General features: G+C 45.2%; 1 protein-coding gene across 1 annotated transcript in view; it reads right to left on the bottom strand.

Annotated features, from left to right (window-relative positions):
* Positions 1 to 27,242, bottom strand: part of LOC102369636 (protein hinderin) — a 136,803-nt gene that overhangs the window by 48,889 nt on the left and 60,672 nt on the right. The window contains exons 4-5 of the mRNA XM_014519376.2: positions 20,682 to 21,367; positions 16,876 to 16,971 (exon numbers count right to left, since the gene is read on the bottom strand). Of these exons, the coding sequence (XP_014374862.2) occupies positions 16,876 to 16,971; positions 20,682 to 21,367 (782 nt within the window). The remainder of the gene's footprint in view (positions 1 to 16,875; positions 16,972 to 20,681; positions 21,368 to 27,242) is intronic.

Here is a 27,242-nt window from a genome sequence, read left to right as displayed (position 1 = left end):
GCCGAGCTTGAATGGCAAATTTTAAATGTCATTCAGGACCCGTTGAATACCGCTAGTATTTGCATTCCTTAAAAAGTAGAAAAACATTAACCTTTTGTTTTATTGAATTAAAATGCCATGGAAATGCTGATGTAGTCTTCAGAGACTGAAATACTTTTACAAAGAAGAATAGCTGTCATTTATTAGACACAAAGAACAATTACTTGATAGGATGCTTTCTGACAAAAAGCAGATTGGTATTCTCATCATAGAAAAGGCATTGTAAAAAAAAAAAAAAACCCAGCACAGACCTCTGAGACTTGAATAATTTAAAGCTGCATTTGGTGCAATTTGAATTTTTCTTTAGGGAGGCAAAGTTAAATACCTTTAATTTGTTCTAATTATTTCAAATTTGCAAGTTAATTATGGCTGATCATTAAATAACAAAAAGGACTATCGTCTCCATAGAGTTTTACCTCCTACCCTCTGCATTACTTAAGCTAGATTTTAGTATGCATGAATTAACTTTCTAAATAATCACACGGTTTGACTAAATGGCTCAGTAAAATGAGCTCTGATCCTCAGAATAAGCATTAATGGACATTAGAAAGGCTATTGGGACCCATGTTACTTACATTATAAGTATTTTTAATGGGGTCTTATTTACTAATCTTTATGTACTGTTCAAGTTAGGGCACCATATAGATACATTATTCTGCTTTAATAGAGGAAAGTCACTTCTTCGAGACACTAAAACAAATGTCCATTTAGAGCCAACTAAATTCATTTTTAAATGAATGCAGGGAAACTATGATAGGATTTAACTTGTTTTAGCTGCTCACCCTGATGAATCAATCTAACATAATGGGAGCCTTGGTCTGCAAATGGAATTTTACAGATCTATTGATGTGCTGTGCTGCTCAAGCAGCAAAGCAGCTCCAGTCCTTGCTGCAGAGTAGCACTTACAATCAGCCTGCCTACGCCCAAAAGGTTTAATCTGTTTCCTGCTCCGTAGCTCATGTTCATTTGACTGGTTCCCAGTCATCAATTTTTTGAATCTGGACTCTCACCTTCCTGTGATCTTTGCTCGTGTTGCTCAGTGCAGGGCAAAAGGCAATATTAGAACCGGTCAGAAACCCACACATGTGAAGCAATTCATGCCTCCAGGATCTATGTTCAACAGATGGCTGTCTTAATGTTACCCCGTTGCATCCTGTTGAGCCCGGGGCTTGAGGGTTTAACCATTAGCAAACTAACAGATTGCCTTGGTGGGTTTGCTCCAGAACCAAATGCACTCTATCATCTTTTTTTTCTGCAATTTCTGGAGGGGTTTGTTTTTTTTTTTAATCATTAATGGTGCACGGGCGCAATTTGCTGCAATTACGATAAGTCCAAGAATGAATAATTCTTAATGATGCCAAACTGGTGATAAGCAGTCGGCACAAACAATACATTTTTCTAGTTGGAGCCGCCTTTAATCTTGTGGAAAATGAGTGGCTCCCAGGAGAGGGACCTTGGCGCTAGTCAGTTTTGGAGAAGACCTCTAAGGACAATGCTGGGGGAAGGGAAAGTCTTAGGCCAGTAACGAGAGGGTGATGGTGAGGTGGAGGACCGACTTCAGCGGATCCCACTGTGCATCACTATTTGTAGTCATCTCTGTAGCTAAGCTAGTAGTCCCAGATCCACTACTTATCTGGCTGTCCCATCCTCCATCACCAATAGTATCTGACCAGCTCATTAACACTCAAATGACTGAGGCTGTTACTATCCCCACCTATAAAATGGGGAATTAAGCAAAGACAGGATAAGGGGCAGATTCAGTAAAGAACGTAGATGCCTAAAAGTACACTGTTGGGTGCCAGAGTGGAATACAGAAATCTGCGCGATCTGCAGCCTCCCAATACCAGTGTATCAGGGTGACGCGACACGGCTCGAGTCAGCGTGCATGAACAGATGCTTAGAGAAAGTCACGGGGGAATTGCTGAGCACAGAAGGCAAGTCTTCTTCAGTCCTGCTGTTCGGGCATCCCCCATCGGTCCCACAAAAGGTGCCGCTGCGTCCATTTGGGATGCAGACATGGAGTCTCACAAAGGCAGGCATGCAGGCCCTGTTTTTTGAATGGAGCAAGAGTTTGGGCTGGAAGAAGTTTGAACTCCGCTTCACAAAAAAGGAGCAGGTAGCCTCCTTTGATAGACTAGGCTGGTGGGTACAGCACTTACCCCGTGGAGTGGGAGCCCCAGGTAAAATTGCATTCTCAATTGAAGAGGGTTCAAAGCCACATCGCCTGCCTCCCAGGAGAGCACCTCAGAGCTATTCTGTAGCAGCATCCTCTCTACCCCTCCCTGTCAAAGCTGCACCTCTGTGTACGAAGGATGCAAGAATCAGTGGCCAGAGGGTGAAGAAAAGGGATCAGGAGTCTGTAGCTTAGTGGTAAAGATACTTGCCTGGCAGAGGGGAGACCTGGATTTTAGGAAACCTAGAGGTTTCCCCACTCCGTTAAGTGCCCTAACCACTAAGCTGCAGGGGGAGGCGCTCTCTGGCCCAGACTCTTCATTTCTTTACTACCAAGTGTTATGGTTTTAGCAGGCAGGGAGAGAGGGCTCCCACTCACACCAAGCCCAAGGCCTGGAAGTTTGGCCCACTCCTGGAAGATGTGGGTTCAAATCCCTTCGGGCAGAGGAGGCAATTGCACGCAGGTCTCCCACTCGGTCATATCTTAAAAAAAACAACGGGTGCCCCTGCATTTTCTAGGAAGTGTGATGAATCTGGTCAGCATGTTCTGAGAATCCTTCCTGGTTTAAACCCCTAAATGGATTTTGGCAGAAGAATATCTCGTGCCTGGATCCTCGCAGGGTTTGGGTGTGAGCCAAGTGCTGAGATACTTCACCATGGGAAGAGCAGGGCTGCTCTGGGCAGGCAGAGACATGACTCTAGGTATCTGGGGAACGTCAAAGTCCAATCCTGGTTTGCATCTGGTCCTCAGGGAGTCATTGGAGGACAAACAGGAAGCTCGTAGCACAGAAGGGAATGTCTCCAGACTTGTAAACTGGTGACTTAATCACTGGACCGTGCTGTGTCTTGTCTGCTGTTGCTTTATGTCATTAGCAGAAGGGACTGAGTGTGGAAGACTTCCACACACACAACCTGGAGAAGGTCTAGCCCACAGACCAAGATGGCTAAAAACACGCGAAAGAAATATTGGCCGTGGTTATGAATGAATAACATCGCCATGCCTTTATGGTAAGATGGGACTGTTAGTAGTGCTTAAAAAGCTTGATGACCTGCATGGGCGACTGGTGCCTCCTGAATGGGGGGGGGGGGTGTCTCTCAGTGACCAATTGCTGGCCCCGGAAGTGCCCCCATTCCCTGGCTGGTGAGGGCCAATCTCAGGGGGGGGCATGTGCCCCCTTGTGCCCTTCCCACCATGCATAGCCTATGATGACCTAAATCAATGATTTGCAAATTGAGGTGCCGTGCCGCCTGGCTGCTGTATGAGGAGATAAGTGCTCTTCTGCCCAGCGCTCACCCAGCTGCACCTGCTCCTCGCAGGGTTACTGCCCTGCCCTGCTCCTCGCAGGGTTACTGCCCTGCCCTGCTGCCCCTGTGCTGGCTTTCCCCATGCTCCCAGCAGCGCACACTGCTGTGAACAGGCAAGCATGGGGTTACAGCACCACTTTGGAGCCTGGCTCATCTCCTCAGCTCCTCTCATGCTCCTGGGGCCAGTGTGAAGGGCCACAGGGGCAGTCGCGGGCATTTGAGACCCTGAAGCAGCAACTTTGGTGGTAGGGCCTACCCTTGCCCCTTCAAGCACAGACCAGGGGCAGAGAGGGGGTAGACAGCTGAAACAGTAGGGTACAGCCTCCACTGCCATTACCTGGCACCGGCTAGCTCAGTGCTTCTTAACCTCTTTCTCCTCAAGGCAGCCCTGCATATATTTCCTGAATTCGAATGGTAACTCAGCGATTCTCAACTGGAGCGACAGACTTCAGGAGAGTTTAGCCTTGTGGCTAAAAAGATGGGGAACCACAAATGCAGATGGAGCTGTGCTGGACTAAGGAGCGGGCTGCATATTGTACGTCAAAGCAAATGCACAGAAATACACTCTGCAAACCCTCGGCAGTGAATATGACTGCCAGTGCATTTTTAAGGGCCAAATTGGTATGTTCTCATAAGTGCATTAACTACATACACATATATACACACACATACATACATATATATACACATATATACACACAGATATATATGATGCTAAAGATCAGATGCTTTTATTTATATAAGTATATGTATATCGATATAGATATAATCTAGACTCTTCAATAAAGAAAAAGAGTATTTGGGGGAAAAGGAAACTTAACATTTTGGTTTCTTAAGGAGAAGGGAAAAAAAAACACTGCCAGATAACATGAAAGCCAGAGTTGAGCCTAGGGAGTTTTCATGGCTAAATTATAAAATGCAGCATTTCTGGGTTTATGGTGGCCATATTAACGACACGGGCTGGATTCAGTGTATGTTTCAAGGAGACCGCTCTGCCCCTCCAAGTAATGCATGCTCATCTCTGTAGTCTGTGACTTCAGGACAAGCCCCCTCTCTTTCCTGAGGCTTGTCCTCAGGCAAAGGCTGAGTAGAAGCTACCTTGAGGACTTTGTACCTGAAACAAAGATAATACCACAACCTCTTGCGAGGACATTTTTCCCCAAGGAGAATCTTTGTTCTAGCAGTAGTTTCACTATAATTTGGATTTCATGCACATGATGATGCACTGAAACAATATTCAGCTCTCTCAGCACCCTCTCCAGAATTTGCTACCCCAGGATTTACTGTTCATGTGTTCGGCCTTTTCAGGGCTCCTCGATTCAGCTATCGTTCCATTGCTCGCTGCTGTTGACCTCGCTTTCTTAGATCCGCCACGTTTGTTTTTAGCCCCTCTCCTTCCGACAGGACGAGATGCTGACCAGATGCTCAAATGCCCTCCGTATATTCTGCCAATGCCCAGTCATTTACACTGCGCCTTTTCCAAGCCCCCGTCTTCACACGGACCTGCTCTCTGTCCAATTCCTCCCACACTTGGCTCTAAAAGTATTTCATTTGGTCAAAGGGGATTGAGGACACATCATGTCCCTGCTTAGAAATAAACTATCGGCTCTTATAACCCGTGGGTAAAACTCTGACGTCACTGAAATCAGAACGGTTTTTGCTCCTGACTTCAAAGAGATTAGGCTTTCATGCCATATCCTTAGTTAAAGGTCCACTTATAGCAAGTGCTAAAAAAAGCTAAATGACTCTTAAAATTACACCAATGCCTTTCCTCTGAAGCCCCGTGCTATTTTCTTGTGGAAATTTGTCATATTTTGACTCTTCCTCGTACCTCTCGTAATTGGCTGCCCTAACGAACAATGGGATGATCGCCGGTTACTCTTCTTTCCTTCTCCGCCCCTGGAAAAAAAAAGCAAATTCCAGCGCAAAGCTTTTTAGACAGTCATGCAGAAGTGACCGCAGAAGGCAGGCTGGCAAAGCTTTCGCAGGACAAAACGCTGCGATTGTGTGTTTGGCCTTTCTCGGAGAGCGGAGTAGAGCAGCTGTCGTTCCAGCGAGCAGTGCTGTCAGCCTTCACAAAAGAAAGTCGTGTAAATGTCAAGTCATAGGTATAAAAACAATCCTTCCAAACAGCGTCTGGATATCTGCAAAGCCTGCCTCGCTGTCACCGCGGAGAGTGCCATAAGGGATGACGCAAACGCCTGTTTAGGGCAAACAAAGTTGTTGAGCGACATCCAAACTTCTGCAGGAGTTGATCAAACTGCGTAACTCTGCCTGCTATGATGAAAAGCACACGCTCATCAGAGAAATATTATGCTCTCTTGCTGCCTTATCCAAGGATCACCTTCGTCTGGCGGAGGACCAGCCTCATCCAACAGATGCCTGCTAAAACACCATATGCAAACTAATACCCAAACAAATATCCCTCGGATTGGAGTCCAATTAAGCCTTGATAAAAGTCCATGAAAACAACAGACAAAAGCAAGAAGCTTCAGTGTAATCCTGCTATCGCTGCAAATCCAGGTGGAAAAGTCATGCCGAAATCCAACAAACCTTTGTGAAGGTGCCAGCGCCCATCCGCATGGTGCTATATCCCATACCTTTTCACACACAATATGAGACAGTAAGTATATATACACCATTTCCTCCACAGGGAACTCGAAGCAGGTCCACAGCTGTTGATAGCAGTAGCTTTCAGTAAATGAATAGCAATTTTGAAACCCCTCTTTCAGCCAGCAGGTCTTAGGATGGAACAACCATCCACTGAAGAGAAACGGGAGAATGTAGTAAAAAAGGATGGACAAAAAGGAAGGAGAAAAAAAGGCTCTCGTTGCTTTTAAATGGCTCTACGATACGATATTTTTGAGAGATGCATCATTAAAATAGATGCTTAGATCTGCTCTATTGGGTATAACAGGTAGTGTCAAACTTATCTAGGGCCCTGGGCTGGATCCAGGTTGCAGGGCTCCTAACTGGCTTGTTCTGGACCGAGAGGACCCTTGTAGGCTGGATCTGGACCCAGCTGCAGGGCAAGTGGCGGTGGCACAGGGGTGAACGCAGCTGTAGCTCACTCCCCAACCCTAGAGACATGTCTCCATTGAGGCTCTAGCTGGGAATTCGGCAGCAGACTGCATTTGGCTCACTTGCCCCCGAGTTCCTGGCCCCTTTAGCCTCATGGGCTGATGGAAGTGGCTTTGTGGGCTGTACCTTTGACACCAACGGTGTACAGGTGTTGCAGGAGAGCTTGTGTGCATGGCAAGCATCTGACAATACCTACCCACTGGGGAATGAGTTACTGATACTCAGCACCTACAGTAACTTCCAATTCAGGAAAAAGCAGCACTTCCCATGCATTCAACTTCAATACCTGGGAAGTTGTTTGGGTAAATTATTACTCCTGCTTTCCAGGTGGTGAAATTAGGTAAAAACATTCACTGAAGCTTATGCTCAGGGCACAGACTATACTAGGCAAAATTTTTGACTCGCCTGCTTTTCTATGTTGCTAATTAGTATAATGAAAACTATTATATTTTTATTGACTCACTTACAAAAAAAAATCTGCCTGCATTGACAAGTAGCACTTTGCAGACTACTCTGAACGGAAGATTATACTACTCCATAGGTACATGTTTGATGAAGCAGTCCTTAATAGATTAAGAAATTTGCAGCTGACAACTACAGTTGGGCTGGTCTCCACTAAAAATCACTTGATTCGCAGAGTACGCTTGGTGCTCAGCCGCTTATTTTTTGGCCTAAACATGGCGTTAGATGCAGAATCACAAGCACATAAACCGATGTTTCATCAAAATTATCCTTTTTCTTTTACTTAAGGGATTTCAAATGAACATGCCAGCCTTGCAGAATCTCGAGTTGGCCCAGTTAATTAACATCTGCCTCCTGTTCTGATGCTGAGAACAAGACAGACATCATAAACCCTAAACCTTGTAGAGTTGCCATGAAAACATTTGCTGGCCCAGGTGCAAACATCCACCATCACTCAGCTGGATAAGAAAAGCTAAATGACGTACTACTGATTAAAACGGTGATCCAACCTTGGGTACTGGATAAGCCCAGTTCTCCATGATTGTTTTAGAGTAGTGGTGATGGTCTGAACTATCAGGAACATCAGTCAAGAAAATCATTACTAGCCTAGTTGCGTGATACAGCTATTCACCAGCTATTATTTTTTTTTATTCCAGCAATGCCTAGATGCCCCAATCCAATTGTGCTACTACACAGCACAAAAAAAAAAAAGATAGACCTTATCCTGCAGACCTGTTCCTATGAAATGAGATGCAACTGTTTGGATGCAGCAAACAGAAGCCGGGAGCAGAAGCAAGGATTATTAACTGAGTACTGATTCAACGGAAAGTCCTGTGGTTACACACTTGGACCAAGAGCACCACTCACAGCTCACTCAGTGCCACAGTTACTTGTGCACCGTTTTGTTGAGAAGTTTTGAGCACGCAAGAGTTGGTTGCTGTATCTTCCAGATGCAAGCAGAGGTCAGCTCTTGGGTTAGCAAAGGAAGGGAGGATAGGCACGAGGCTATGACTTCCAAGCCAACTGGCCATCAGAACAGAATAGGAAGGAGGAAAAACAAGGAACAAACTCTCAGAGGTGGGGCAGGATATATTACAGAAAAATCAGCTAAGAAAAAGACTGAGCTCAGTGCCCCCAAAATAATACCTTATATGCAACAGTGCAGGTTCCAAAGTTGAACAGATCCCAACAGAGATTGCTCCCACCACAGCTTCATATTCATGGAGATTATAGTCGGAGGAGGCAAGGAACCAACAGGGAAAGAAGGAGACAGAGGAAGTGAGCAATGAAGAAGGGGGATATTGCACCAAGTGCCAGATGCAGATCTGTACAATGGTCTGACGCTGTAAGGGCCAGATAATGGAAGAAAAGGAGCCACCAACAAATGGCTTCGGGGAGCAAAACAATTGTTGAGCGAGGATTTTAATCCCAACAGCTGATTGTGAATGGAGGGGAGCAAAATGGATATTGGGGGAGGCCAGGGAAGAGTTCACAGAGTCAAGCTGTGAGATGAGAAGACCCGGGTATGAAGTGCTTTGATTGCCAGGACAGAAATGCACACTTGGTTTTTCAGTCTGTTGCGGAGAAGAAAGCAGCAATACCTGGCGACAGTGTAGATGTGTGGAGGACAGGGACGACCCCAAGGTTAGGAGTCTGAGTGACAGTGAGGATGGTGGCATTATCAGCATCAAAAGCAAAGACAGTTTCAGAAGAAAAAATAAAGAGCTCTGTTTTGGCCAGATTAGGGTTGATCTGATGGCAAAACAACCAGGATTATATGTCAGAGAGACAGTCAGATATGCAAGACTAGACAGAGTGGAGCAAAGGGTTTAAGAGTTATTGGCACAGAGATGATAGCTGAATCTGTGTAGGTGGATGTTGTCATCCAGGGATACGGTATATAGAAATCTTTGGGCAAATCAAGAAATACCTAAATCCTTTCCCCCGTCCAGAGCAGAAACTAGTTCAAAACGAGTTCTAGAAGAAATTACCTAAAATAGTGCTGTGAACATGCACATAAAAGCTCTCTCTCTATAAAATCTAAAGATCACACTGTTTCTAAAATTAGGGCAACCACTAAATGAAAGTTAACCCGAACAATAACTTTAGCTAAACTTCGGGTCACATGCATTTAATATAATGAGATGAAGAATATGAAAAGGCCATTCATAATGGAATTCATTGAGTTAGGAATGCCATGCTTAGCTGCCTTATAACATATAATTAATGATCCTATAAAAATCCAGCAAGACGAACTCTCCCGGCTGCCCGCAGAAGTGTTCTTTATGCTGGGTAGGGCAAGCAGGCAGCTGCTTCCACAAATACTGCCCTTTGAGAAGCAAAAAAGCTCTTTTCCCCCTCTTCCATCAGGGACCACATTGCCATTTCTATGACATGCTGAGCTTTGAACCGTTACCCAAATCAGACTATACAGCAGTTGGCAACCCAAGACACATCTGTCATGATAGACCGGCTATTGGCGAAATGTGAAAGAAAAAGTCATTACCTCTTTCCCGTTGCTTCTAATACCCCACCTTCCTCTAGATTATTTATAATCCCCGCTAAACCCATCCTCTGTTTATAGTCTTTTAACACAACACAGAAATATAAACTGTCTGGAGATCCGGCTTGTTTTATGCCAGTCCCAGCCTTTTGGTACAACAAAGGAAGTTCTCTCTCCATCAAAAGGCCTGATCCCTTGTGAAACCCCGATACTCAGATTCAAGGTTAAAGGATTAAGGCCTGAAGCACTGAGTACCAGAGGAAAGGAAGCCAAATATCAAAAGAAACACAAAAATCAATCCTCCTCACCACAGGAGTAGTGTGAAGAACAAATCAGCAGGGCTGAATCTAAAATTTTCTCTGTGTGGCTCTCAAAAATTAGCACTGTTATAAATGTAATGGGCAGTTTTGCAAAGCCTCAGCACCCATGTACAAAATATCGGCACACCCTGGAAAGTTTTATGTCAGAATAATTCAGTGGCAGATGCATAAAGTCCACTTTGGAGAGAGGGAGGGAGAGATGGAGACCGAGAGAGAGCACCAGCCGTTATCCTTATACGTAGTCTGTATATCTGCGAGTGCCAGAATCTCATATTTACTGGAGTTTGCTTTTCACTTCAATTCTCTGTGTGCTGAAGTGCAACCAAGGTTACGGGGGGGGAAAGAATGGGTTTAGCTTAGCGCAGCTGTGATCATGGCCAGAAACAGCAGGGTATGGAGGATTTCTTGCTTCGATTTTGTAATACCAATGGCTTTTGGTCTTAGTACTGCCCCATCGGTTCTGATATAAGCTTCTAAGTGGCATGACAGCAACCAGGGTGGGCTCCATTTAAAACCACCTTCTTGAACTTTATGTTGTTTTAAAAAGATCTGGCTCAACTTTTCCTACTCGCAACTCATTAGGGCACATGAAAATATAAATTAAATGCAAGTTTTTGTTAATCTCAAATTACACTATTAATAATACACAAAAGATGCATGGTTATACATGCAAAATGTGATCCATAGCAGCGCACTAAAACTAATTAAGTCAGATTTCCAAAATGCAATCCGGTTCATGGAGGGATATTAAAAGCCCTAACCAAGAGATCAGCAAGTTGCCAACAAAAATGTCTTTGCCCGTCTGCAAAAAAGGAATGGTGCACAAGGTCGTGCAGGGGGGCAGAAGGAAACTAGGGACTCCTTACTACCCACGGCAAAATCCCAGAACAATTCTTAGTTTGGACGTGTGAAACCTCGGCATTATTCCAAAAATGCACGTCCCTTATTGTTGCTTGTTAGCAGACACAGGTCTTTGACACATTCAGAACGAGCTGATTTTTACTACAGAAGAATACCACGGATCACAACTGATCCTAATCCTAGCCTCTCTGCACATGCGTTTGCTAATTATATGCTCTTTGAAGACGTCCGCTATAAACCAGGTTAACTCCCTTTCCTCGCTGAGACTAACTAGACTGCCTCCCATGGGCCTCCTCTGGACAAAGTCCATCAATAGGCTTCTTGTTCAGGGCTACTTTGAGCTGCTGAGTGCAGCAGGCATGATCCTAAGAAGAGAGCCGGGCAATTCAGATAAGAGTAAGAGAGAGCTTTAAAAACTGGGAATGAGGTTATCAAAGCCACCAGTTCAAATGGCAATGAAGCTTTAGGCTCCCTAGTCTAATCAACGTTCTTGGTCGGTGAAAATGACTGTCATGGAAACCTAGAAAAAAGCTTTTGGTTATCAACTTAAAGCCCTTCCTAGTAAACAAGGAAAAAAAAAAAACCCTGCTATTCTTTGAGCGTGTATGTAGCAGTAATGAAGCAAACCCAGAGCTAATTCAGTATATAGTCTCCTGTTATATAACAATCACTAGGGCAGCCATCTGTTGGGGGAGATGCTGTGGTTATATATATCTCCACTACTCAGAGAGTAGTATCTGCAGCTAATTCAGCATTTGCACCTCTTGCAGATTTGCTAAGTACCTTTTTATTGACCAAATAAATGCCCTCTCTGCGAGTTTCCAAGCTAAAAAAAGCCACCAACTTACACATGAAGTAAGCCAATACAGACAGGTATGTTTGGGGGGCTGACACCTGGGTAAGCAGTTTCCAGCTACCCAAAAAATTGCTATAAACCTTTTGCAAGCACAGTTGATTTCTGTCTGTTTTAATGCCGTCAATCTGCCAGTTTTAAAAATATTCAGGAGATGGAGAAAAATACATCCCAGCAAGCTGCATTCAATAAACAAGTGAAGTTACCTAGGTGGCAAATTGGGTTATTAAATGCACCCCCAGAGATTAAGGAATAACTTGCAAACGCGTCGGAGTTTGGTGGCCTCAGCCGAACTGCAAACGCTGGCACAACTGGCAGGTGCTGCTCGAGAGACCAGAGCGGTCGATGATGCATGTCAAGAGTGAGGAAAAGCGACAAGAGGGCCCCGAGTTGGAAAAACGGGGGTGGCTCCAGGTCGCTACCGAGATGCCCTGGCAGCGCCGTGCGTGATGGAGTCCTCCCAAACCAGAACAGCAGGTAATGAGATGGAGGTGCACTAGTGGAATGGGATACGTTTTAGTTTTGTTTTTTAATATAAAACAAGGAGGGGAATAAATAACACGGGCCTGGAACAGCAGAGGGAGCTGAACGTCAATATTCCTTGGCATTTACATTTAACCAGCTTGGAAATTTGGGAACAAAAGCAAGAGTAGCACCGGCAGAGCTCATAAAGGGGCATAAAAATTCAAACAACCCTAAAAACCATCAAGTCCATAATATGTGCTTAACAAGAGCAAAAAGATAATCGTCACCTTCCCTCACAAAGTAATAAAAATAGTTATACTGTAAACATAAAATCCTCTAAAAGACCCCTGATAGTGCTCCCTCCTGGAACGATCACCATAACAACGAACATTCAAATGGGGAGAAAGTGCTATCAAATTCTGTGTTTGACATTTCCAGCTAACTAAAAATATAAGACAGGAAAAACACACAAGGGTGGTATAGAGCCCCGCACACAAATGAGAAAAGCCTCTGCTGAAATTAGAGGTTGCAAACTACATCTGGAAAATCTCTAGCACTGGAGGAAAGAAAGCCCCGTAAAGGGCTGCTATCATGCATTAAAAGGCTGCCACATAACACCAAAGCCATAAGATGCTCATCATGGCAAATGATACCCCTAGAAAATATTCTGTTCAGGTCTGGGCCAAGGCGGAGGGATTTGAGATCCCAGAAAAGCAGCATGCAGGGGGCTGCACGTCAGGAAGGAAGAAGATGCTGTGTCGGGGACCCCAGAAGGGAGCAGCGGGGTTCGGATTTAGGTACACAGCACAGCAAAGAAGAGGAGAGGTGCTTACACAGGATCAGGCCGTGTTAATACAGACCCGATGATCCACAAGGTCCCTTCCAGCCCCTAACGATCTATGAATCTATGAATAAGTAGGTCTTCCCTGTATTATTAAGTAGCGCGCATTTCCATGATATGTAAATTTACATTCAAAGTTAAAATTCGATAAAGGGGAGAACCGTGGGTTGTTTTAATATTTTCCTCTCCCAGATGCAGATGTCAGGAGGGCGCACAAAAGCAGGTGCTGCGTGTATTGATCCTACTGAATACACATGGAGTGGGTACTTGAGCATGTAGCAAGCATCTGCATCTGGGAGACGGAAGGGGTTTGGGGTTTTTTTCCAAAAGCTGTTTTATGCTGACCGAGTGCAGCAGGATCCGTTTGGATACGGAATATTTTCAAGCATCTCGCACGCTGGGGCAAACGCAAAAGAAATTACACTAACGACCAAACAACTTGCCATTCATTGTACGAGTGACTGTGTCTGCTGCTGAAGATCTGCTCCGGGCTCACCTATGGGCACGCGAAGCTGGTGAAAACTAATCTCCAGTAACACCCTGCTCGGATTGCTCCGTGTCAGAAAATTGGAGACCCTGGGCAGAGCAGATCCTTCAGATGCCTAGAGATGGCCCGTCTGTATATCAGGAAAAGCGCAGGCTTCTTCCCAAATGAGCTCCTCCTCCGGCTTCCCCAGCAGTCGAGCAAATTCAACATTACACATTCACATCAGGACAACCCGAAGAGGCCAGGATGGACAACACTCGCTGAAAGACTTTGATAATTAGCAAAAATGTAAAGAGACACTCAGGGAAGAGAAAAGGAAGCACGCATACTGGTTATGAAAGCTGGGTATAATTTAAAGCACTCCCCAAGGTGAAAGTTTCCCCTTTCACAAACAGGCAGATTGCTACCAATAACTGAGACAGAAATCAAACTCTGCTCCGTATTTGCTCTGGGAATCTTTTCTTCAAGTAGGTAAAAAATGATTCCCTACAGGAGATGACAAGATGCCTTTTAAAGTACATACCTCATTTCTGACTACAATTACCTTTCAATAGCTTGGCACAGCTGCACGCTCCTATTTGCTTTTGTTTTTCATTAAGGGCTCGTCTATTATTTGTACCAATCCTATAGCATTTATGCATGCCAATGATGCAGATTCCCTTGCCTACAATTCTTCCCAGATAGTAGAGAATAAATTGCAATTAGATTTTGGTAATTGTAGATAATTAACTCAAAATGAGCTGTTAATTATAAAAAACTATGTTTTTCGGTTCTTGATTATATTATTTATTTTACTTCTAAACTCCAATGTCTCACTTGAGCAAATTCAATATTTTAAATACTTTTAACAATTTTTTTTTTTAATACCAAGATCATTTGACAATGAGTTTCATTTATTTAGAAATTAAAATTAAGCTTAATCCAGGGAGGAGGTCAGAAAAGCATATCTGAACTGGAAATTCGAGGAAGTTGGTTTTCCATTATGATTCTTGATAACATTTTCTGTAGCAAAAAACCTTTTGGCATCCCAATGAAAGAGCCAGATTGCTCAGCATTATTCCTTCCTCCCACCCCCCGCTGGCCGCATTTACGTACACCCTTTTCCTGAAACGGAAGAAAACATCACTTACATATTCAAATGCATAAAGGAGACAAATGGACTTGTCTTCTTAGCCTCTTCCAGCCTTACATTAGATTAAATTATTTAGGGAGCATTCATCTGGTAACCTTTGAGAAACTGAAGACTGAATATGGGAAACAAACTTTCAAATGCTTTGCTGCCAAACTTCAGAACCAGCTGGCACTGTGACTTGGGACTGCGGGAATGCATATTAACTTTGAAAAATTACTGTGGGTTTAATCAGGGGAATGAGGGGAGGGGGGACGGGGATGCAGGGGGAACCGTATGAAATCTGGAACTCGCGTTTCGTAAACAACACCGTTTTTCTTCCTTTTCCCTTACCCTACTACAAAGATGTTCGCAGGTTTGGCCACCTGTTGTGAAAAGACCTAGAGACGTCCCAGGTCATGTTTCTCTAGTCTCTCCATGTCACGCCATAACGTATTAAATGGATCTATGTAGCACATGTGTTACAGTGATCAGAGTGTGATGTGATTTTGTAATACGTTAAAAAATGGGGCAAAAGCACTGTTTTGAAGACCCACTCTTAGCTGACCTGAACCCGCATTCTTGCCAGAACACGGAGGACTCCCCTACCCGCTAGCACAAACGTGACAAGCTAATCAATGATTAGGGCAGGGGAAGGAACGAGCTTTGGTATTCAGGAGGGAGATTCCCTTTCCTCCCCTTCAAGGAGATGCTTGGCAACACTTAAGGCAATGAAGCACGGACTAGTGGAGCTTGAGTTCCTATGAAAATTAAAAGCCCTTCCATTATCCAGGGCACTTTTACACCTGGAAACTGAGTGAAGTACAAAGACAGCTGAAGTGGAGAACCTGAAACAGGTATTGCAAAATTCTCCTCCCCTTTCCATACCTTCCATTTGTAACATCAAAACGAAAAGCAAGAAAACAAGATGCAAGCACAGAGCATGACTGCACGGGCCTAAGAAGGTGTTGGTTGTGGCTGTGTTGGTCGAAGGACACAGGCAGACAAGGTTCTTTGGGTAGATGCAATATCTTTTATTAGACCAACTACATCGCTTGGAATAAGCCGTTGCAAGCTTTTGGGAACAAACACCTTTCTTCTTTAGGCATAAGGATGTTTGTGCCCAAAAGCTTGCAAAGAACAACTGTTTCCAACTATTTAGTTGGTTTAATAAAAGATATCGCATTTATGTAAAGAACCTTGTCTGCCTGTGGGCCTAAGAAAAGTGCTTCCCCCAACAGGCGAGATGTACAATGTATACGTTGGGGTTAGCTTCAACTCGGCTTGCAGTGAAGTCACCGATAAAGCTTCCATTGACTATGCTAGAAACACAGTTGGGGCAAAGGCTGGACTGCTTCAAACATCTCATGGTCCACTAAGATAATCTGTCATCTAAAAGAAGAGCGCTCTCATGGCCCTCTACCAGGAAAACACCTTTCTATTGTTTCTATTTAAAAAGAGCGCTAGGTACCATGTACCAGATATAGCTGTTTACACCGAAAAATGATCATTCAATCAATTTTAGGGGAGGAAAAGCCAGTACCAGAGGAAAAAAAAATTCTCTCTACAATCTCTAGAACTAGTTAAATAATGCAGTACTTCCAAATGCCATTACCAGACAATTAAAACTGTATAGGTGCCTTTAACTGCTTCGGTGACCATAGATTATAAGTTTTGTTAAGAAAGACATTGCAGATACTGAACAGAATAGGCCTATTCTAGCACTGTTATAGGAAGCTTTAAGTGTTTCTTTGTTCCTAGGGCTCAATGCCGAAGTCCTAACTCAGCCAGAGGTATTTTTTTCTTGCCTTTCGGTTTCTTCTGCTGCGTGACAGCGTGGCTGGCGGACCTCACTGGCAGGTGAGCCTTGCCTTTGCTAGAGGTGTGACCACTTCACAAAACGAATGCCACTCTTTCAGAGATGAACGTTTCAATGGTCGGCATCTTTAAGCTCGCATTTCTCTGAGTAGGGTCGCCCAATTTGAACGATCCATCTCTGGGGCTTTAGGATCCTTTGCCCAATAATAGGGAAACACTATCCTCACCAGAGTCCTCACGCAGAGAACTACATGAACTATATTACACTGTGACCATTTTATCCATAACTGGTTTCTCAAGCCTAATATGTCATTGATGGGGGAAGAGATGGAAACCAGAGCTGCCCCCACGTAGGCAGGAACCATTGGTGAGGTACAGCTTCTCTTAAAAAGATGCCCATCTTTTTTCTCTTGCCACCAGAAGGAGGAAAAGCCTACAAAAGCATACCTGCAATTACTGAGCGAGTCTGCAGCAGGCCCTGACGGCCCTGGGAGCCAAGTAAACTTAAGATTTATGAATATACACAGACACTTGAAATAAATTAATTGTTAAAAGGTTACCTTAGGCCCATGCGAGTGCCGTTCGTCAGGGTTTGTGCTGTTGGTCCTAGTGCTTCAAAGGCCACTTCTTCTGAATCAAGAGCTTCGCCTCTAAACCTGGAAAAGTAGGTTTTGGTGAGAGGTACGCTCTATGGAGGGTAGTCCAACCGCGACCCTCTGCAAAGGAGTATACTGATGTCTCAGAAGAGGGTTGTATTTACCATATGCACAGAAAAGCAACCCTCTCCTCATTTTTCCATATGCCCTATTTGACAGGAGAAAAGACCAGAGGGAGCAATTTTCTGCTCACGGTCTGAAGGCCGTCACAGGAAAATTGGTTTAAAGACTCAAATTTACTCATTTCAAAGTGCCTGCCTGCTTGAGGAACGAGAGGCTGTATTCTAGGACAAATGTTCCTGCTTCTTCCAACTCAGGACTGCATTAATCCCCCCTGAGATCCGGAGACAAGCTGCTACCCTGGCCCTAGGCCTAAAAGTTCAAGATCTGGACCATTTTTTGCACTCCAACCTAGTAGCCACAAGCCACAAATCCAACGACCGCCTGAAGTCTCAGAACCTGTTCTCCTCTCAGGCCAATAAGCTCACCGCATCTGCACACAGCATGGACTTCACATCAGTGGAACAAGCAATGTTCTGCACACGATCTGTAGCTAAAGACTTCATCCCTAGCACCAGATCCCTCCTCTCTGGCTGGCAGCTGCCCTGCAGGGCCTGGACTGCTCTTAACCATCTCAAAACGGGCATTAGATGGCTTAAGGCAAGCATGCAATCTTGGGGCCCTTCCAACGACACTGGCTGCAACTGTAGTGCTCAAACTCAGATGGCCAACCGCATCCTCTATGAATGCCCTTGCGGTCCTCCTTCGGGCGCCCACGGTCTTATTGACCTTGATTGTTCTACCCGTCGCTGCCGTTCTGGTCCTCACGCTTCCGACACGAGTGTGGCGACACTCACTTCATCATCATCATCATCATCATCATTCGCAAGAGCTCAAAAGCTTCCTATCAGCTGCAGAAAATATAAGAGCAGCTTCTTTCCATTTTTAATTAGGGGAGAAGTCCTGCAGACAATGCCCCATCTTAACCTAGCCTGGTCCTTGGTTTGGGGAATAGCTTGCTGGTATATTGCCATTTGCACATGGTTTCCATTTCCAGCCCCTCGGGTTATGAAAGACCTTAAGTATGTCACTGGCTGCTGCCATTTCTGCAACTAAAACTACCCTGCAGTACTGTTAAACCCTGACAGGAGTCATTTCCGCCACAAACAAAATACAGTTACCTCCGGCATAAAATACAGTGGCTATTTTACATGGAAAGCACCAGGGACTGAAGAAACTTGTTCCTTATAAAGCTGCAGGGTGGAATATAGGGAGACACACCACAATTATGATTAGGACAGGAAAAGAGAGCCAACTCCTACTCTTGCTGAAAGAGATATGGGAATTTTAATAGCCACAAATGTAAGTGGTCAGGGCCTCTTATTCTTATTCAAATGACAACACCCTTAGCAGCTAAGAATGGGCCTAATTAAGCATTGCAAAATTCCTCCCACCCAGGAAGAATAGAAATAAATTAACATTAGTTGTTTCCACCTCCTCCTGGGAGTGGGGGGAGATGTTTAGTATCACCATGATGGTAAAAGATGAGAATAAGTTAAGTCCCTGATTTGTTAAGGCTTCCTGATAAGTTAGCAAGCTGTAGTTGGATGTTTAAGGAAATCTGAACTTTATTGTTCGTAGTGCATAAACGTAATTCAGCAGTTAGCAGTACGTCAAAAAGAGTGATATCGCTGGAGCAGAAAGGTGAAAGGTGATGCTTGAGGAATACCTGTAAAATTAGATCCGTGAAGATGTTCAGCACAAATCGTTCAACTGTATTTAACTCTACAGAGATCAGAGAAAAGTCTTGCATTCGGATTTTTGCCTTGAAAATGCTTTTTTTGGTGATGAAATGGCACCTGCCCATTTATCCAGTTTTGCAACTCAGGCTGAACAGGTAATGGAAAATATTTTTAAGACTCAGACTAATCACATATGGTTTCCCCTTCCGTGCTTTTTCCCCTAGCAACTACTGCTTTGTAGAACATGCAATCTTCTCAGCAGAAGCTGGTTAAAAGAGGTACAGTGATAGCAACCAGAAGAACATCATTATAAAAGTATTCAAGAGCTCCTTTGTTGAGCAGCTGACGCTTCACAGAAGATGCTGGAAAAGATTCACTTTAAAAGCAACACTGCCTACATGTCCTTCATATTCTTCTTACTTTTCATCAGTGGGACACATGCATGAAATTAGGATATTTGATGATTAAGAATCCATCTGTTCCTTCTTATTTCTCACCTGAAGTCATAATCCTTTGTTTGTGACCTCCGTCATTTCCAACACAAACAATTGTTATTGCTGGTGATAAAACAGGCATTTAAAAACTAAACACAATACCATTAATTTTTGGATTGCATCTTACATACAAAAGCAGCAGAGAATGCTTCTTAGCAGAGTGCAGCCTACGCAGCCAAATCAAAAACTATTTCAGCTTTAGTAGTCTCTTGTAAAGCTCTAACGCAGCTGTGGGGCTGCGACGGAGATGGAAGAAAGAGAAACTGGTTTGTGCCTCTACGGCACTTGTAAGGTGTGTGGGGCCAAGGTGATACAGAGCAGATTCCTGATGGATCCCCCAATATCAGCATCAAATCTCAATGCTTTTTCTACAAGCCTGCTAGAATCTAGGAATTCCTCCCTGTTCTCACTGTGGAAATCCTTCTATCCCATAGACTCACTTCTCTTCTTGATTAGGACAACTTTCTCCTCTGACTGTTGCACATTTCCTTGACTGCTCCACTCCAGTCTATGCCACTGCTAAATTTGGCTTCTTCCCCTACCACATCAAGCCCCTATTTGACTACTTTGCAGGGTGCTCTCGCAGCGCCTACATGCAGTCCAGGCATCTTCATCGACTTGAGATGTCGCACAGTTCTGCCCCTGCCTTCATCTCTGCTCTTCTTTCCTTCCTCCAATGACCCACCTAGTATCTAAGCACCTCTCAATGCTGTATCTTCTGTTCTTTTTAATCCCATTGTGCTCTACGCTTTGAATTATTTTTTCTTTTCCCCTCGCACGCAACTGCCTCCATCTTCTTGAACTTATTTTTTCCAATCAACCACCACCCACAGAGCAGCACCACCTCAAGACTGAGCTTTCAGCCAGCTGAATTCAATTTATTTTGTAGTCCCTTGAGTGCAGAACCACACTGTCCTTTACATCTATATACCTGATATCACATCAGCATGCATGTCCAGTAGGGTTGTTGGTTGTAGCCGTGTTGGTCAAAGGACATAGGCAGGCCAGGTTCTTTGGGTAGATGTGATCTCTTCTATTAGACCAAGTGCGTAGTTGGAAAAAACTTTTTTTACAACTATTTAGTTGGTCTAATAAAAGAGATCACATCTACCCAAAGAACCTCAAGCCCAGTATACATTTCCCTCTACTTCCTTTCCTGCATCCTGTTCAACCCAACTCTTACGGCTCCCCTTTGTCTTTTTCTCCCACTCGTGGTTTTGGCAACTTCTTTCATGCTGTTTTCAGCACCTTCTGCTCCTTGCTCTAGTCCACTAAAGCACTCTTTCTCCTTGAAATCTCTGCTTAAAAGCAGATTTTTGCTATTGCTATCCGTTTAAGTCTCATCTAGCTTAAGCTGTAAGCTTTTCAGGGCATGGAGCATGCCCTACTCTACCTCCATCAACATTTCCCATCAACTTAGGGTGCTGCAGTACATAAAAGACTTTTCTTATAACTAGGAACCTCAGAGACTCACCTGTTGTAATCCAGCCTCGACTGATGTAGCTGTTGCTGTTTCAAAAGTAGTTTTGCTTCCTGCTTAGCCAACAAATGCTGGAGACGCTCTTTTTCAATCTCCAGCTCCAGTTTCTGCAGCAGAAGCTGCTGCCGTCTTTCTTCAGATAGCCTTTTACTATGCTCCGTTTCTTTCGATCCAGAGTCCATGCTGTCATTCAGTCCAGACACACGAGAGCGCCTGAGGTAATCGCAGCCTTCGTATTGTGGCCCGCAATGTCTTCTGGGTACATGGCTGACCTGACGGCCGTCGTGAGTGTTATCTGAGCTTCCTCGCTCTCTGGAAGCGCAACAGTGACCTGCTTGATGAGGACACGTGCTCTGAAACTCATTCGTTCCCCACTCCGTGTCCTGAGCCAGCTCTTTGCGGTACGGGCTCCTCTGCTTGGTGGATGACATCATATTGTTGCATTTTCTCTGCAGACCATTTCCCACCAGGCATTCATCCATAACCTCCTCCTGCTTGTACTGGGCTGTGGTCCCATGAACGTGATTATTTCTACAGTGCCGAGGTACTGAAACCAGAGTTGGACTTCCAGACTTCGATGCTTTACTGTTCTTGAACAATGTCTGCTGTCGAGCTACACCTAGGTACGAACCATCCAGTTCCAAACACGGTGGCTGGCAAGGGCTCTTCTTGTTGGAAACCTAAAATAAGAGAAAAAAATTCCAAAATTTGAAATAAAGCACCTGCAAAATTGTGCCCTGGCTCAGAAAAATGTACTTTTTGTTATTAGCTCTCAGCGTAAAGGTGTCGTACCAGCGCTGGAGTCGTTACATTTTACTGATAGACACCCAGCACGACTCAAGCAAAGGTTTATCAAAAGGCAGAGATGAGCCCGCTATCAAATCTGCTTTTCATTCAGTCTACACAAGTACAATAAAAATACAAATCTGCTGCCTGCAGGATCCTTGGCATAAAACAAGTAGCTTCAGAGTATCAAGTAGTTGTGAGTATCTGGGGTTATATAAAATCAACTTGAAGAGTGGCAAAAAACATTAAATGTTAATGTTTGAAAATGTTTAATTCTGAATACCAAGCCAAAAAATCCATTCAGCCACTATAAATACTCTTTGATTAGCCATTACACAGCAGGAGATTTGATGTAAAACATTTCACCTTGTACTGAATGGGATATTACTTACCGTTGGAAATTTGATGAGACTTTTTGAAATATCTTTACAGAAACAGATAAAAACTCACTACTTTCTGTAAAAAATGGTTGTACATCAAAAGCTGTCATTTAAATACAAAACATGTTTAAATTCCGCTATAAATGTAAGTGATTTTTCAATTAAGCTGGGCAAGTGATTATACTCTGATAAAACCACGAAGAAGGAAAGCCGCTGTAATTTACATTTGTCAACCCAACGCAAGCCAACTCCAGTGGCTGTGCTGCACTCGTGGCTGTTATGCAACGGACATCAAAATCCTACTTGCGTCCTGGACTATATCTTTGCCCAACAGTTTATCTCGACAGTTAAACATCTGAGTTGCTATGCACATCAGAACGGCAGTGAATCATGCACTCGCGGCTTCTTTTTTTCCTAGGCTTGTGTGTTAATTTCAGTAACATATTGGATTTAAACTCTGTTTTGGCCCTCGGGGCCTTTGTCAAAGATTTAATTTTGTTTAATTGCAGAAGCCAGGTTTGTTAAAGATAACCGAACCACTTTAGCAAGCAGTGAGCAAGCTGAAATTTGGAGGCCGCTGATGGCCGGGAAGCTATTATTTGTAATCTAGCAGCATACACAGCAAATTGGGTGCTGTCTGCATATGCAAAGACAATCCCCGTCCCAAAGAGCTTACAGCTAAATGGTACAAACAATATATCACGGGTTAGGAGAGGGCAATGAAAACGGTTTGGGGGCTGTGGGATGTGACTTATCAGGAGATGTTGAGGCTGATTTAGAAGACAAGACCAAGAGACGATTTAATAGTAGCCTTTGACTCCCTGCCGGGGGGCTGCAAAGAGGATGGAGCTGGACTGAGCTCAGTGCGGGCAGATGACAACAAGGCACAATGGGCTCAAGCTGCAGCAGGGGAAGTTGAGGTTAGGAAAAATTCTCTCACTAGGAGGGTAGTAAAACACTAGACCAGGCTCCCCAGAGAGGTGGTGGACTCTTCATCCTTGGAGGTTTTTAAGACCTGGCTAGACAAACCCTTGGCTGAAATGATGCAGTTGGGGCTGGTCCTGCTTTGAGCAGAGGGCTGGACTAGACGTGACCTCCTGAGGTCCCTTCCAGCCCTCATTTTCTATGATTCTATGATATAATCCTTGCAGAAATAACAGATATGTGACTGCCCCTAAACCTGCCTATTCCAAGTTTCCATGTATAGAATGGGAAATAATGGAGATTATACTGATATTTGATTACTTTTAGTTTTATCAGTACAAAAATATATTCTCCATCGTGTGACTGAAAGCCACATGGGGACATGCTATGCCGCATGGGGCCTGATGGGTTGTAGACATTAGTGTCCCAGTTAAAGAAAGAACAACACTGAGTACTTGGACTGCGTGAAACGTGCAGGGTATTAGAATATCCCAGAAGTCAGAGGAGCTGGCAGGGCAACCTACCACGAATGCAACATGCTACAAGAACGTCCAACTTGCTGCTGTTTATTATTGCATGGCACTGCTGTCCACGAAGCTTTATAAATAACAGTACAAAATAACCCCCCACATCCCTCAATCCTGAAGCTCTTATAACTCCAAAATAGACAACACGGGAAGGGGTGACCAGAACTGAAGAAAGGCAAGAAAGACATCAAGGGACACAACAGAGGAGAGGAGAGGAGAGGAGAGGAGAGGAGAGAACACAATAATCGTGTAGTTATGCATTATGGATGTTGATTCTCATCTTCCTATGATGAAGAATAGTGTTTAAGGCCCTACAAGGGAAAAGGACTACAAATCAACTTGACTCCCAAACCTGCTGGACCACAGGTGCTGGGAAGACATGAAGAGGTTCTTAAGGGATCTCATATAAAACATGCAAGTTTTAATGGGCTCCAGAAAGTGCCACACTGAACCTCCTTAGGTCCTTAAAGAGAAACAGAAAAGTGGATGGGAAATGGGAAAACCCCCAGCCCCCTACTGCCACAAGCATACACTGTATAGCTATTTGTTTCATTGACTAAAGAGACAGTATAAGAAAGCTAAGCTTATGAACAGAGACGGAACAAAATAATTGTCAGGAGGAGATTGAAAGATAAAGGCCCAAGCTGCAAATTAATGGCATGGCTGAGACTCTATTAAGAGCCCCTCAAGGCCCTAAAAGAGAGGTCTCAGTTAGCATTTTGTTGACCTTGGCCACCATTAAATCTGCCCTGATGGTCTCGGAAACAGCACTGACATTTAAATACTTCATAATAAGCCAGGGAAACTTTAATGTTATGGTTACAGCATGTTTGTGGGTAGAAAAGACGAGGGGGGGGGTCTCCATCTCTTGGAACGGGAGTGGGGGTTTTTTGAATTCTCCTGAGTGAAAGAGGCCATACTATTAGGGGGAAGTCTACGGTGCCGTTTCACAGAGCTTTAAAGGCAGCTCAATAGCTTTCAGGGGGCATGTGGGATCCAAGAACTTGGCAAGTGATTTGGTTAGTTTTGCTGATGCTTGGATTGAAAGCTACACCCACCTGCTGAGAAACCGGAGCAACCGCCACACTGGAGTTGGAACGGGTGAGGCCAGGGCAAGCTACGGCAAACGTGGGCAGGAAAGCGGAAGAGGAAGAGAGCTCCAAGACGCTCACTACTAGATTGTGAGCATAAGGAATTAGGTAATTTTATTAGATGAGTTTAAGACAGATATTGCCTGTGGGACACATGGGAGCCACAACGGGCCAGGATGGAACAGCTGTGCTTTCCCTTTTCCAGAGCTCTTCCATTCTTTCTGTATGGTATTTAAAGATGCAACTTCCCTTAACTAAGGCTTACGCAAACAAATGAAAACCCGCAGACTGCTGGTCATGCTATACGGAGTTAACGGGATCTAATCAGAAGCGAAACTGCTCGGCAGATCTTAAAAACTAGTCCAAATAATTTGATAAGGGCTACACTGGAAAACATGTGGCCGCTCTCTAAAACATCCTACTGCAATCACGTCGTTTCTACAGAGGGAATCAAAACGAAGTTGAAAATGTTCAGTGCTCCCCATGCCATACCCATGCCATACTTCCCATGCCCCGAGATAAATGAGGAGCAACTTGCACGTGCCACGTGTGAATTCTGCAAAGTCTCCTCAAAACCAGGCGGTGTACGTGCTCTGCAGCAGTAGGTAATGCAGTGTTGTGTTACCTACACGGCGTTGCATCGTGGTATAAATGCTGATGGCACACGGTGGCAGGGCAGCATGAGAACAAGTAACATAGCATCAGATCTTATCGTTCCGGTACAGGCCAAATCCCCATCAACTTCAATGCAGGTTTGTCAGTGTGGGATTTGGCCCAAAGGAACGACTGGAGAGATCTTAGGAGCAGAGGATGTAAGTCTGAGCCATCTACATATTTATAGACTGAGAAATGGCAAACGGCCCACAGCCTTCGGTGGGGTGAGAATTTCATACGCTGCGCCTGGCTTTCCAGACTGTAGCCGTGACAGGCTGGCACACGAGAAGAGAACGCACGAAACGGTAATGTCATTACAGGTGAGCCCCTGAGCAGAGGGGCGGATCCAGAAGGGGTGCCATGGCATAGATGCAGCCACCACTTTTGGACCATCTCATAGGAGCAGCAGCTGGGAAGAATCCCCTCCTCCACAAACACACATACCCCCACTTCCCAGCACCCCTTCCCTTGCCCTCAGTCCTCAGCAGCATTCCCACCTCCCCTCCCATGCACCCCCTCCCTACCCATCACTATACCAAACTGATCAGGGCCTCCAGAGCCGCTCCTGCCCTGCTCCTGCTGAGCTCAGCAGCAGTAAGGGTAGCGGGCAGGTTCCTCCTTTTTGCCCAGTCCAGAAGTGTCCCCCCCGCCCTTCCCACTGCCACTGCTGCTGTCCCCTGCTGAGCCAGCTGCAGCGGCTCTGGAGCCCTTCCTCCCCATGAGATGAATTAGGAGAGTTGTGGCTTGGGGGGGTGGGGATCAGGGGGAGGGACGCTAGAGCCGGTGCAGCCGGGAGACAGCAGCGGTGGTGGCAGCGGATGCCTTCCCCTGCCCTGTGCCTGCTCCTGGAACAGCAGGGAACACCCGGAAGGACTGGGCAGAGAGGAGGAACTAGCTTGCTGCCACCACCGCCGTCACCAGCTGAACCCGGCTAGAGCAGGGCAGGAGCAGCTCTGCCCCCACCCCAACCCCTGCCCCAATCAGCCAGAGACAGTGGGGACAGCAGCAGTGGTGGTAGGGCAAATAGGAGGGGAGTGAGGATGGAGAGGACACAAAGGGGTGCCAAGAGGGGAGGGGGCAGGGATGGGATTCTTACCTGATTTGGGAACTTAAAAAGAAAGAGAGTCCTTGCTGCTGCTTCTGGAGTGTGGTCTGCCCACCTGGAGTTGGGGATGGGGAAGGCAAAGGAACTGGGGGGGAAAGTGCAGCCACCCCTGCAGTGCTGTGGCTGCTCCTGCACCCTCCTTCACAAAATCCTGGATCAGGCCATGCCTGAGCATGTATCACAGGTGGATCTTCAGAAGCTTTCAGATGCAGAAAAGAGATTATCCACTGGGAAACTGCCTCAGATATAAAGGACAGTGCAGAGGCAGCTGAGAGCTGGGGTAGACAAAGGAGTAGTGGGACAATAAACATAGGTAGAGTATATTTAAAAAGCAAAGTGAGAAAACGTTTTAAGCAGCCAAAAGGGGGGCTTCCCCCAGAATGGCCCCCTGAATCATAGAAAATGAGGGCTGGAAGGGACCTCAGGAGGTCACATCTAGTGCAACCCCCTGCTCCAAGCAGGACCAGCCCCAACTACATCATCCCAGCCGGGGCTTTGTCTACCTTGGTCGTCAAAACCGCCAAGGATGGAGACTGCACCACCTCTCTGGGGAGCCTGTCCCAGTGCTTCACCACCCTCCTCATGAGAAAATTCTTCCTAACATCCAACCTCAGCTTCCCTTGCTGCAGCTTGAGCCCATTGCTCCTTGTCCTGTCATCTGCCCCCACTGAGAACAGCCCAGCTCTATCCTCTTCACAGCCCCACTGCAGGGGGGCTATTAAGTCCCCCCTCAGTCTCCTCTTCTCCAGACTAAATTAGCCCATTTCCCTCAGCCTCTCCTCACCAGCCATGGCCCTCAGCCCCCAAACCGTTTTCACTGCCCTCCACTGGACTCTCCAATGTGTCCACAGCCTTTCCGTAGTGGGGGGCCCACAACTGGACACAGGACTCCAGATGTGGCCTCCCCGGTGCTGAAGAGAGGGAATAATCACTTCCCTTGGCCTACTGGCAACACCTACCCATGCAGCCCAGGATGCCAGTCGCCTTCTTGGTAACAAGGGCACACTGCTGGCTCATATTTAGTTTATTGCCCACTGTCACCCCCAAGTACTTTTCTGCAGAGATTATGCTCAGCGCTGGCAACACGT

This window comes from Alligator sinensis, unplaced genomic scaffold, assembly GCF_000455745.1.
Source record: "Alligator sinensis unplaced genomic scaffold, ASM45574v1 scaffold801_1, whole genome shotgun sequence".
Taxonomy (NCBI): Eukaryota; Metazoa; Chordata; order Crocodylia; family Alligatoridae; genus Alligator; species Alligator sinensis.
This window is presented reverse-complemented; position numbering and strand designations above follow the sequence as displayed.